At 35.6% G+C, this 14,283-nt stretch overlaps 1 protein-coding gene across 4 annotated transcripts in view; it reads right to left on the bottom strand.

The window, feature by feature from the left end:
* The window catches only part of EFR3A (EFR3 homolog A), a 109,608-nt gene that overhangs the window by 46,146 nt on the left and 49,179 nt on the right, over nt 1-14,283 (bottom strand). For all 4 annotated transcript variants that reach the window (XM_081816557.1, XM_081816560.1, XM_081816558.1 and 1 more), the window contains 4 exons: nt 12,079-12,228; nt 11,372-11,509; nt 5,078-5,156; nt 1,061-1,196 (listed from right to left, as the gene is read on the bottom strand). In XM_081816557.1, the coding sequence (XP_081672683.1) occupies nt 1,061-1,196; nt 5,078-5,156; nt 11,372-11,509; nt 12,079-12,228 (503 nt within the window). The remainder of the gene's footprint in view (nt 1-1,060; nt 1,197-5,077; nt 5,157-11,371; nt 11,510-12,078; nt 12,229-14,283) is intronic.

Below are 14,283 nucleotides of genomic sequence, written 5' to 3'. Positions count from 1 at the left end.
GAAGATCTCTTGTCCTAAGCTGCTTTCAGGATTTTCTCTGTCTCTGGAATTTGCAAGCTTTGCTATTAGATGTCGAGGTGTTAACCTATTTTTGATTGGGGGGGGGCGTTCTCTGTGCCTCCTGGACTTAAATGCCTGTTTCCTTCTCCAGATTAGGGAATTTTCTCAGCTATAATTTGCTCTAATATACCTTCTGCCCCCCCTTTTCTCTCTCTCTTTCGCCTCCTTCTTCTGGGATCCCATTTATTCTAATATTGTTTCACTTTATGGTATCACTTATCTCTGGAATTCTCCTCTAGTGATTCAAGAGTTGTTTACCTCTCTTTTTCTCAGCTTCTTTATTCTCCATCATTTTGTCTTCTATTTCACTAATTCTCTATTCTGCCTCATTTATCCTAGCAGTTAGAGTGTCCATTTTTTATTACATCTCATTAATAGCCTTTTTGATTTCAGCTTGATTATAGTTCTTTTATGTCTCCAGAAAGGGATTCTCTAGTGTCTTCTATGCTTTTTTCAAGTCAGATAGTATCTTTACAATCCTTATTCTGAACTCTAGTTCCAACATCTTACTTATATCCATAATGTTTAGGTCCCTGGCAGTCAGTACTGCCTCTTGGTCTCTTTTTTGCATTGGGTTCTTCCGTCCTGTCATTCTTGCAAAAAGTGGTCCCTTTTCTATTTGTAGAACTGCAGCAATTCTTTTCTTAGATCTCCAGTTGAGTTTGCAGGTGTTCAGAATGATTCGACAGCTATCTAGCTGAATTCCAGGGACCAGATGAAACTAGGGTCCCCTTCTCCTCTGCCATCTTCCTCCTCCATCCAAAAATCTTCATTAGAAAAAAGGAGGAAGGGGAGACTGATATAGTGGAAAACGCTTAAGTGCACACTAAAGAAGTCTGAGAAATTCCAAGAGAAATTGTAGCACATTTAAAAACATTAAAGTATTTTTAAAGAGTTTTCCATACACTGCTGTATATACTGAAAAAAATTCTAGAGTAGATTAATGCATTAATTTTTTTGTTTAAGTTTTTTTGTTTTGTTTTGTTTTGCTGACACTCACCTATGGAACCTTTAGCAGCAATGGCAACAGCCTCTAACAGAACCTGGATGATACCAGCTCGAACCCGTGGAGAATCTTTTTTACGAGCATCAAGGTGTCCTAGGATCTCCTGAATTACATGGTGAGAATACTGAGCCTAAAAGAAGCAAAACAGTACACAAAGATGTATGAACAGTTATATACAAACTGGGTTGATTCTTAAGAAGGGAAAACCATGTGTCACTTAAACATCTCACTACAGGAGACTGGTACTCCCGTTACAGAACAATATGTAGCCATTAAAGACCATGCTTTTTAAGAATAAATAGGGATACCAGAAAATATTTATAATACCCTGGATGAAAAAAGCAAGTTGCAAAAACTATGATTAAATTTAATCTGCTTTTTTAAAACAATATACAGGACTAGAATTATATACACCTAAATATTGACAGTGCCAGGATTCATGAGAAGTTTTTATTCTCGTCACACTTCTCTGTAATTTCAAAGAACATTTATATACTCTTATAATTTGATAATAGGACAAATGTTTAAAAATAAACAGATTATGATATTTGCAGCACTTCTCTCTTACCCAAACTAGATATTATTTCTCATCATGGACACCTAACAATTCTAAACAGTTAAATCTCCCATCTCATCAAAAGCCACTCTCAAAATGAAAATGTTATCAGTGTATACCTGATTAAATTTAAATCAAGGAGATATCAGAAGATTTGCAATTTACAAAGGCAATTTTATCATAGATAATCTGATCAATCACACTGAATGATATTAGGACCTAAATCTAAAATAGGATAGCTAGACAATGTTTAACTACAATGAGTATTTTCTTACTTCTTTTTTTTCTTAACAGAGTAGCAAAGTTTTGGTTTTTTAAACTAATAACTACACCCAGGAGTCATGAGTGATCTACCACCAGGTTATAAAAATCCAAAAACAAACAAAACAGACTACGGCCCTGAATCTCCATGTCTGTGTTTGCCCTTAGGCCCCACTACTCTGTTTTCAGACTGGTTTACCTTTCTCTCCTTTGGAATGGGTAGTCTTATATTAAAAAGCAGTGTCCAGCACATACTGGCTACTCTGCTCAAAAGCAAAAAGAATTCCCCTCCACCTCTAACAGCATAACCAAATTCACTGTCAGGTATTTCTGGTATTTCTGTCAAAACACATGTACTTTTTTTAACAACCCAAGGTAAACATTTTCACCTTTACTTTCTGCAGTGTTAAAACAGAGGAATTCCAGATAGACAGACACACACACAAAACTTGAAACCGAACTTCTTGCCCAGGAAACTGTATGCTTCTGATGTGTGAACCTCATGCAAATAGAATAGGGTCTTACAAACAGGATGGCAATTTGACTTATTGTCCAAATTAGGACACTGCAGAGAGTGAAAGTATTAATAATTACATAAAGCAAGGCTATCCTAAGCAAAGCACAGCACCTGTTCACAACAGCTCAAGAATTCCATCATGGATGAAAAGTGCATGGAGTGACAGGAACAAAACTGCAATGATGTTAATTATACTTTATACTGAGTTTCTGACACAGGTTTACTAAGCTATCATGTACCTATGGTAAAACTCACCCTCACACTGAAGTTTAAAGCAATAGTAATGGATGCGTAGCTTTAAGAAGCAACATAATAGGGTAGTTAAGTATGTTGGTAAGCCCTAGAGTCAGATTTGCCCAAATTCAAATTCGGGCTCCATCATTTAATAGTGTAATAGTATACAGCTAAAGAGATGGCTACTTAACCTTTCTGTACCTCAGTTTTCCTCATCTACAATATTTATAAAATAAAAAATTATCTTATCTTGTAGGATTGTTATGGCACTTAAATGAGTTCATTTGTGTAAAGAATCTAAAATTGTGTCTACCACAGGAAACATGCTCAATCTAGCCATTATTACTTACTCTTTAATTGGTGACTCCTCGGATAATATGTTACTACAAAATTAAACATAACAAAATGACAACAAAAGACATTTGATTCATAAGCAGGTGCCAGGCACTGTTCTACGCACTGGATGTGTATTATCACATTTTATCCACACCAACAGTTCCCGGAAGTAGCCTAACTCAATCACACTGTGCACTTCGCAGTGCAAATGAGGCAGGTTTTTAAGTAACTTGCCCAAAGTCATAGAATAATTCTAAGGGAGGGTCTAGCTGTGAATCCTAGACCAACGTCAGAGCCCAGATCTTAAATACACCTATTACCTTCAACAAATCAATTTAGCACAAAAGGTAAGCTTTAAATATTTTCCCTTTACCACAAATGCCCTATTATATTTGAAACTATCTGAAACTATGTCTATGTAACCCTTACGGATATAAATACTGGTAAGGCTAGCTGATGTTTTGCAGAGAGGAAAAAATGTTACCTCAGAATGATTCCCATAAACAATTTTATGGTAAATAGCAATTAAAACAAGTTTATCAGAAGTTTTAATTGTATCAGGATAGTCTTATCAAACAGAAATTCCCATTCTACTGGGTACTACCATTAAACTTTTGATCAATGGACTTCATAAAACATATGCTGTACTTAAAGCTATTTGCAAAGAAATGCGGTGGACCAGCAGTTTCTTAACTTTCAATCAACAAGTATTTATTGATTCCTTAAGTTTCTTTGACTTTATTTACTTTATTAATTTACTTTGTGCAAAAAAGCAATTTCATTTAGTAACAAAATCTGAATGAGGAAGGCAATGAAGAAAGACAAGGCTACAAAAGACCAGGAGAACAGCCTTAATTATGCCCACAGATTGCCAGATCAACCTCTTACCTACTAAATTAAAATTAAATTAAAAGAACTTAAAAGTTCTCATAAGAAGGAAAAAAACCTTGTAACTATGTGAGAAGATGGATCTTGAGTAAACTACTACAGTAATCATTTTACAATATATCCAGTCATTGTATTTTTTATATTATCCTACCACATCCAAACCAACTTTATAATAACTACTACTTATCTAAAACCCACGTTATGGTACACAAATAACTTTAACTTACTGGTTGATTTACCCCCAAAATTTGTGGAACAGAATGACCGAAATTTAAATCCTGACTTCACTTTCTACCTGTGTGCCCTTCAGTGAGGTACCTGACCTCTCTAAAGATCAGTTTTCTGATCTGTAAAAGAACAGTAACAATATCTACTATATAAAATGAGGCGACTTAAAAGCAAGAAAGCAAATAGGTTATGTGCACAGTGCAAGTACATTCATACAGCACTTGATAAAATGGTACTTCTATTTTAAAATATAAATGAACCATTCAATGCGTGCATTAAAGTTTTCTTTTCAGAAACGAGAAAACTAGAACTCAGCGGGACTGAATAATTTGCCCAAGTTCACACAACCAGTAAACAGCACATCTAGGATGTGAATCCTAGTATGACCTACAGTAAAAGCCAGGTTTCTTTCTTACTCTACCTTATCTCCTTTGAATTGATGATGACTTTTTAGGGCATAAAAAAATGTAGACTTTGTTTAAAAAAAAAGGGGGGGGGACTTAAAATCCCACTTGAATTAAGAGCTACCTGGGTCTGTTCAGATTTCGAGGAGAACCAAGGTGTGTGTGGTCCTCTGCAGTACAGTTTCTCATCCTAAGATTCTATTATAGGTGAGAGGAGTTAATACATGTACTGTTTCATAGTAAAAACTCAATAAATGCTAGTTATTATCAGCTATATGCTGCTGTAATAAATTTCAATTCCAATACCAGTTTATCAGTGAAATATAAATATAATATAAATACACAATAAAAATATTCAAATAAATGAACAATAAATAGCATCATCATGAAGTCTTTTACTTCTTTTTATTAAATAACTTTTCATCTTGGCAAATAAGAAAATAAGTGGTAAATAAAAATGAAACAAAAAACAAAATTAAGAACATGCTGTGTACCTTACAGAGTTCTCTATATCTCTGATGACATGTTTATCAATACAGAACCAAACTTAGTTATATAAATATGATAAATACTTAACCAATCCTTACCTGAATGGAATACATTATAATTTTAAAGCAGTGAACTGCAAATTCATTGGGATCCCATAGTTTGTGATGGTCTAAATGCCTGTAATTAACAAGAAAATCACTTTAAGAACTCCTTTTTTTATTCCACTTTCTTCCTCTAGAACCCTTAACAATATGTAAAATTGTATCCTAGAATGTAGCACAGAGAAGCAAAGGAATGAACAATGTGTTAGAGAGCTTAAGAGCCATGAAGTAAAAAGGGAGAAGACCTAAAACACCTTTAGCAAGGGTTTCAGAAGAACAAAGATCAAATGAGAGTGAGCGCCATTTGAGGAGCCAATGACTGAGAATTTTTCTAATTAAAAACAACCAACCAAAGACCAAAACCCTAATCCTCAGGTTTAGAAATCCCATCAAGATAAAGAGATGGTTAACAGGAGTCCAAGAGGAACAACAGCTCACCTCTAAAGGAAACAGAACTAGATTCACAGGTAACTCACCAAGAGCAACAACAGAAGGCAGAAAAGAACAGAATAATACCCTCAGGGTACTGCTCTATTAATTCAGCTTAGTATTATATACCGAGCAAAACTTTCAATGTGGATAAAATAAAGACGTGCGATAAAGCAATTTCTGGAGCACTTATTTCAGGAAGAAAGAAATAAAAAAATGATTCCAGAATAAAGAACAGAAAGGCAAAAAGGAAAGCTGAGCAACGGAACTCAACAACATACACGTTAAAATACACACAAACACTGACTGAATAACATAATAATACCTAATTTGTGAAACTGAAAAACATACTAGCCGAAAGTAAACATTAAGACAAAATAATTCAACCTTGTATTCCTAAAGAAGAAAAAGAAAACATTAAACTTTACACCAAAAAAAAGGAACGTTAAACTTGAAATTTTATATAAAATGAATGTTACATTTCCTAAGAACTACACACAGAAGAATTATGCAAAAAAAGTTTGTGATTTTAAAAACTGACAGCAAACTAGAAATAAGAGAGAATTTTCTTAAACCAAGTTTTCTATTTAAAAAATAAAAAAAAACCTCAACAAACACCATGCTCAGTGGTAAAATGGTATGGCAATCTTGAAAATTGGGGTCAAACCCCTGAACTCAAATGCCACTTAGTAACCATCACTTTGGACAAATGATTTCACCTCTTGAATTTCAGTGTTCCTCTGTGTAAACTGGGGATGACACATTCCTTACAGGGCTGCTGGAATGACTAAACAAGAACTCATGTGAAAAACACCTCGCATAGTATATGGCACAGCACGGGTAATGAATGACAGCTTAACCTCAATCAGGTGTAGTATTTGTGGCCCTTTTCTACGTAATATGAATCATTTAAAATTATCACTTAAAACCGATGACTTAGCTCTGGCAGAATTTAAATTGTTTTGGTATCATAATTTCATTTTCTCCATTTATTTTGTCCTTATTTTAGTTCAGTTTTCAGGAAAGAATTGGCAAGTTTGGTTGAAAAATTCTTTTGGTTATAGCCTTTCAAGCCATTAGTCTATGTCCTGGCAGGTGTTTCTATATATTTAAATCTATAACTAAACGCACACTGTTGCTTTAGGCTGTCTAGGACACAGAAGCAACACATCACTCTTGCCACTGGAGGGGAAAAAGCAAAGCAATGTTAAGGGTAATTCTGCTTGTTACCTTTGTAAGTTACCTTTGTAAGAAGAGCTCCAACCCACTGGCATGAGTAGCAGCCAGACTGCAATGAAACCAGGCAACAACTAGATACTATTTTTTCTAGAAGTTTAGTAGTAAGGGGAAAGGGAGAGGAAAAGAATTTCCAAATATAGGACCAGGGATTCTCAAATCATGTTTCTCAGACAACATACAACAAAATCACCTTGGGATTTGGTTAAAAACAACAACAACCAGATTTCAGGGCTCTCTACCGTGCCCCAGTCCCAAGAACCGTGCGGCCAAAGATCTTACACATCCAGAGATTTGTAACTACAATTAACTTCTGAAAACCACTACCCTGGACTTATATACACAATTTACTACTCCTACTATCTTTGCAAAACAGGTGGGGAGTTTCACTTTGAGGGGTCACTGATGCACAACAAGGAAGAAAAAGTAGAGCGACAAAGTCAACTGGGTGAGATCTTTGAAAGCAAAAAAAAATAAAATAAAATAACTTAATCACTTCTAAAAACAGAACTGGTGCAAAATATATACAGTTCAAACAAAAATTATTTTAATTCTATGGTATGGATGCTAGTGGGGGATCTATTTAAGCACAGTCAGACTTAGGGGTCAGATGAAGAATAAAATTTTCACTCCTTAAGCGTCCGCCTTCAGCTCAGGTCATAATCCCAGGATCCTGAGATAGAGTCCCACTTTGGGCTCTTTGCTCAGCGGAGAGCCTGCTTCTCCCTCTGCCTGCCACTCCCCTTGCTTGTGCTCACTCTCTCTCTCTCAATCTCTCCCTTTCTCTGGCAAATAAATAAAAATAAAATCTTAAAAAAATTTTTTTCACCTTACTATTCCTTTCAGTAGAAAAACAATTTCACTCAGACTTTGAGAAAAAAGAAAATGCCTTATTTTTATAAAATATGCAAAATCATGGAGACACTGCATAAGGACAAGCAAAATTTTCAATAATTTATAAAACATGTGACTTCAAAAAAACTTTCCAGTTTCTTACTTTAAGCTACTTCTAGACAACCAAAGGTCAAACATAACAGTTCACTCTGTTGACTGTGGTAGAAACTTTAAGAAACATGAAGAGCTTTTATCTTTTATCACAGCTGTTAACATTCTACATCCAAATGTCTAATTTTGTCTCAAATGTCAAATTTTAATTTCAACAGGATTTTGTAAGTGTTGAGGAGTAGCTTAGGTATAAAAATTTCCTTATGAAATCTTTACAGGTCCAGAATCAATCAATGCAAAGAACTTCAAAGTTTAGAACTATGGGCCATAGCCTTTCATTTGTAAAACAGGAGTGACAGTACCTTCCCCGTACAGGGTAACTGTACTGTGCAGACTGAAGGAGATAAAGCTAGCAAAATCACCAAGCACAGTGTCTGACAATGTACAACATCAACTTTAATCTCAATCTTTATCTCTTTTTCCCTGCTACTCTGGCACCCCCAATTTTTGCCCCAGTATTCAACGAACACTGATGTTACGTCTGCTCTAAAAAGTCAGACTAAATTTTCTAGGTTCAAAACATTCAAAAAGGAATTGTGATAACTGAGTGACCATACCTTACTAAGATACATCTCTTAACTAAATGTATCGTACTTTAAACCTGATCTATTAAATTTCTCAAAAATTAAAATCTTGACCTGAACATATTCTGGTTAAAAAAAATCAGAACCATAATTTGTAAAACATGAAATAGGCAATCCTAATCCTAATAATCTAAAAAGAAATACCTTCAACTACATAAGAGTTAAAAATCTCTGTGTATAAAAATTGTCATAGGGACACCTGGGTGGCTCAGTCAGTTGAGCATCTAACTCTTGATCTCAACTCAGGTCTCGATGCCAGGGTTATGAGTTCAGGCCCTACGTAGGCTCCACGATGGGCACGGAGCCTACTTAAGAAAAAAAAAAGAAAAGAGAAGAAAAGAAAGTAGAAAGAAAAAGCAAAACTATTTTACATAGGAAATGTATTATTAAAATCACATTTGCCTTCATGCTAATAATTTTTCTTGCAATGCTAAATTAACTTTTTATGGTATATAAAAAAGTATGCAGTAAGAATAGTCTTTTCAATGACATATTAAGTAATTTTTTTAAGTAAAAATAAAAATGAAAACAGTGTAGCATACTTTGCAAAATTAGTATCTCACAGAAGTCTTCCTGTAGTAAGAAGAATTCGTCTCCTAACAAAAGCATTTTATTTCTAGTTAATGAAAAAAGTAGCTCTTAAGTAGGAAAAATTGCCTTGGGAAATTACTTGCAAAAAATGCTTTAGTTCGACACTAAGGTAGGTTTTTTATTCCAATCATTATTTCATCTAGTAAAGAAAATAAATGATTTAGTAGAAATTTTGAATATCATATTTTTAATAAACAGTGAACACAACAGGAAACATTTTTCAGTTATTTAAGAATAGTACATAAATAATGTTTTCCTAAAAAAAAAAAAAAACTTGCAGGTTTAAACTAAAGTAAAACCTCCTAAAGTAAGTCGTTTAGCACTAAAAGAAGCTATAAAATCCCCTTAAATTAAATTGTACCACTACTCTTCTACAAAGTTTCAAATCCACTCTGCTGAAGAAGCAGAAAATTGAACTTTATCTCTTCAAGCATGGTAGCAGTTACTTCTGGTTCTTGCACCTTTTTGTCGAGAATTTTATTATATAGTAACCTCCTAACATATTGGCCGTGGCTCAAACCCCTCCTCAGACCTCATCTGATTAACTTTCTCAAAGGGCAGTTCTGACCATTTCATAGCTTTGAGCTAAGATCATCAATTCCTTACAGATTTAAATATAAAACTGTAAGATCTCTATGGTGTGGCTTGAACTACACCTTTCTCTCATCTTACACCAGCCCTTTAATTCTGACACTCCAGCCAATGGTGTCAACTAATCTCTGCTTCTCAAAGTCCACACTTCTCTGCCTCTGCTCACGCATCTCGACCAGCTAAAATCTACTTATCCACCTATCAAAAAAGATCACCCCAATATCCCAAATTCGACTTCAATTCTTTGTTTTGAACTGCTATAGCTCTTTTGGCCTTTTCTCATAACCTATATATCGTATAATAATTATCGTGCATGTCAATTATCCATCGAAAGTTTGCTGAGGACTAGGACAGTTTTATTCATGTATATATTCTCCAAAATATCTTACATAGAGAGGGCATTTAATATTTAATTAGCTCATTAAATAGCTAACATATAATTAAATGTTTAATTAACAACTAACACATGATCAAGATTTAAGTCCATTAAGTTCTACATAGTAAAAAACATAGCCCACTTCAGGTTACCCAACTCAAGTAGAGTTAATTTAGTAGCTTCTTTCTTCCAGGATTGCTCTCTAGATTTTTAAGGCCTTATAGATTACCTCCCAGTTAATAAGAATATTAAGATAAAAACAGGAATTCTGAGATATTAAATCAGCAGGTCTGGACACTGAACAATACATCTGCCTTTAGTTATATCTTACATAATTTTGTTTATTTCCTTACTAACACTTCAATAAGCCCACAGTCATTAAACAGTAGATCTCAATTTTTGGGGGGAGGCGGAATGGGGGGGAATCATGGATCCCTTTGGAAACCTAATGATTCTCTGATTTTTAATATAATTTTGTGGCTTATAGACTCATATTAACTAAAGCTCAACTATGAACCCAAATATTTGCCTTAAATAAAGAATTCTGGGATATAGACTACTTTATATGCACTATAATGACATTATTACAGTAGGGAAGGGAAAAGGATGAGGCAAATGATTAACAAAAACTAGTAAAAATGGCCAGAAATTACACAGAATTTTTTTTTTTTAAAGATTTTATTTATTTATTTGACAGAGAGAGACACAGCGAGAGAGGGAACACAAGCAGGGGGAGTGGGAGAGGGAGAGGCAGGCTTCCTGCCAAGCAGAGAGCCCGATGTGGGGCTCGATCCCAGGACCCTGGGATCATGACCTGAGCCGAAGGCAGACGCTTAATGACTGAGCAACCCAGGCGCCCCTACACAGAATATTATACAGTAGATCTATCACCTGATGATTGAGTTAGAACACAAAAGCTTGACAACAAGGCTCAAGAGAGAATATCTCTGTGGAGAAACTCAAAGTTCACAAATGTATTTTCCCTGAGGGGAGACCAGATGTACAATGAGATATTAAATATTCCTGCTCTGACCAGTCACAGATGTAAGGTGAAATTTAGAGAAGTGAGCGTGCACCAAGGCAGTCCAACCACAGGAGAAAGCAAGCCAAGAAACAGAAGCCAGGGACTACGAGGAAATGACCACAGAACTTAACTAAAATGATACACATCACACTTGGGCACTGTTTAATATTTTACTGTGCATACACATTTCAAGGTCTGAGAGTAGAAATTCACGATAAATGATGCACAGGATCTCATGCACCAGACTGTATTTCATTTTTAAGGGGAAAAAGCTGGTGCAGTGGTTGAAAAGTGCTCAAACACAGGATGTCGGACTCACTCCTATACTCTGCCCACAATGCTACACGTTCCACTAATAACACACTCATACCAGCAAAAAGCGCCCTCTGTAAGGAAATGAACACAGCATCAGTACAGCACAGTCACAAATAACCAGGAAAATACCAACTCCTTACGCAAAAACTGGTCTGACAGCATTATTCATGTTCCCAAAAGTCGCTCGACCCAGCAGTTCTCTGAAACAGTTTTCGGCCAGCACAGCGGGATTCTCTTCTTTGTCAGCGGCAGAAGGGGAAGGAGGAGGACCTGTGCGACTGGGAACAAAAAGGGAAATGAAGAAAGCTGCACGCAAGAACTCTAACACCAGTTCTAACAGCTAACAGAACAGACGTGACTCTGCAGAAATGTTAAAACGTTCTTCTTTTCTTCCAAAATACCTAAGAATAAGAAACAAACACAGTCTAACCTTTTGTTTAAAAAAGTGAATAGCAATTACCATTATTATTTTGGTTAGTTCTAACTGCCTAAGAAAAAGCATCCTGGATCTCTAAAGAGTAACATATGTTCAGCTGTAATTTCTGTTTCTCACACTTGCAACTTTCAGTATTAATTCAAACAGCAATTTGGATGCTCAGTAACAAGCAGCAAGTGTACATTTATTCTAAAAGAAATAAAACCCTAAATGTATGAGTAAGAATCTGTGGTCTACTAAGCCTAAAGATGAATAATTTTTTCAGAAAGGGCACATATTTAAACTCACTCAAGTTTACGAGACCACTATTTATATAATACTAAGGACAAAACTTGCTTATCCTGTCAAGCAAGCACACATACATATATACAAAAGTAACACACCCTCAACCCTAGTATCTTTATTCCATACCTGTCAACCTCTTCTATCTTTTGCATGTTAAACAACAGGGATGGAACAATTTTATCCATATGCTGGGGTTCCCAAATGGTAGCCCGAAGTTCATCATTAACTGTTTTGCGAACCACTCCTTGAATACCCCTGATTCCAGCAATTCGGATTCTATAAAAAAGAAAAAACTGAGTCATGAAAAAGGTTATATAAACAAGTCTGCCTGTTTAGCTAAGAGAATGGATGCCAAGTGAATATTATTATCTCAATCAACAAAATGAAAATAACACAAGTCTAAGAAATTAGAATCTCAAAAATCTAAGATAGAGGTATGGCAGTTCCAAAAGAGATTTACTTTATGTTTTTGTTTTTTAGATTTTAATGTAATCGCTACCCCCTTGATGCAGGGCTCAACCTCAGACCCCAAGATCAAGAGTTGCATGCTCTACTGACTGAGCCAGCCAGGTGCCCCAAGATTTACTCTGAATAACCATCTTTTTAAAATCAGCACTTAAAGTTTAAAGGGACTGTAAAGTATAATAATATCAAGTCTATGCATTATTTTTCAATAAAAAAGAATTTAATCAAAAGCATTAGGTTTTCCTAAGGGGATGATAATAGTTCAAACTGTTATGAACTAGAGTCTCCATTTCTTGCCTAGAAGTCTCAAAGCTGAGTGAAAAAAGAATTTCACTCTTCTTGAACACCCTTCAGTGCTTCCTCAGACTTTTTCACTGTTTCTCCCCCAAGGACCTCTCACTTCCCACAGTCCACATAGATGGAAGACTAAGCTGGTTCCCATAAAGGTATTGTGACAAAGGAGAACTACCAAAATGGGAGCACAGATAACCTCAGCCATTTTTAAACATACACATCCATGTATACTAACATATGTACACATCATGTATATGTGTGACTAAAATCTATCCACATAGGGAGAGACCCTCTCTTGCCCTATTGTCCCATCACAACCCACAACTTCCTCAAGCTATTCGCTCTTCTGCACTCTTCTTTTTTAAAAAGTCTGTATGTTCAAGAATGAGAAGAAATATGATTAGAAAACAGCATATAAAAGCCGGGGAGGAAGAATCTCACAAGCAGAGCTAACCTGATCACCCATTTGTCCCCAAACAACTTCCTTCTGGCCCAATTTGATTGTTATTTACTTCTTTTTTTGCTTCTACCGAACTATTCACCAGTAGAGGTTTGTTTAGCTTACCCAGCCAAGTCTTCTGAAAGTTACAGGTTTTGAAGAATGAAAGATATGGGGAAGGGGGTGACTATGCTTTACAAACCCATGAGGACATAACACAGGCACTGAGGAATGGCAGATGGAGAAAAGGGTAACAGGATACTGAACAGGTAAGAAAGTGAACAGGAAACACAAAGACAGATTTTGCCTATTTCAAAGCTGTGTCTATAAATTTCGCCTTCTAAAACAAAGTCTCAAGAGACTCTTGCAGAGCTATCACAAGTGGGCAAGACTGGTATTACTATAATAGTGTCTCCTTTGTGTGCGTGCTGTTACTCCCTGGGTGATGAGAGGACCAAGCACAAAGTGGCAAAGAGCACATGGACAAGATGCTACAAGAAGGGGGGAACTATCTATAGCTACTACAGATCAACACCTGGCATCCAATTCAGATCTAGATCTGGCCTAACCAATATATTCTACCCATGCCCTTAAAGGAATTTTACAGTTTCTTCATCAGTAAAATAGAACTTGTCTTGACTAAAGCATAGGAATGTTGTAGGGATCTAAATGAGTTAATGAGCTAATTCAATTACAGTGTTTACCCAGTAAGATGTTAAATAAATTGGCACACAATTACTCACTGTTAGCTGCTCCTGCTATTGTTAATCATTATTATGCTGATGATGATTGCTACCGTAACTGAAGGTTGCTTAGAAAATTAGAGCTTAAGATTATGATGTAGTACTTTACAGGTGGGAAGCATTTCTGCAGGGCAAATATGTCAAGAAAATCTTAAGTTTTCAGCCCCATTTCCTAGAGCCCTGAATTCTATTTGATACAGTTTTGCTAAGAATAAAGGGAATGATAAGTAACTAAGTTAGAACCTAAAAAGGAGTATTAATATGCCTGAAGAAAACCAAAAGGACTTTCACTTAAAACAAAGCAGGAAAAAAAAAAAATCAAATCCTAAATCTTAAAAGCGTTTTGGCTTACTCATTTGTTTCACAGTGATTCAAACAAAATGTCATTTT

The sequence above is a fragment of the Leptonychotes weddellii genome, chromosome 4 (assembly GCF_054177405.1).
Source record: "Leptonychotes weddellii isolate Sample4059 chromosome 4, ASM5417740v2, whole genome shotgun sequence".
NCBI classification, from domain to species: domain Eukaryota; kingdom Metazoa; phylum Chordata; class Mammalia; order Carnivora; family Phocidae; genus Leptonychotes; species Leptonychotes weddellii.
The sequence above is the reverse complement of the archived record's forward strand: the minus strand, read 5'-3'. Positions and strand labels throughout refer to the sequence as shown.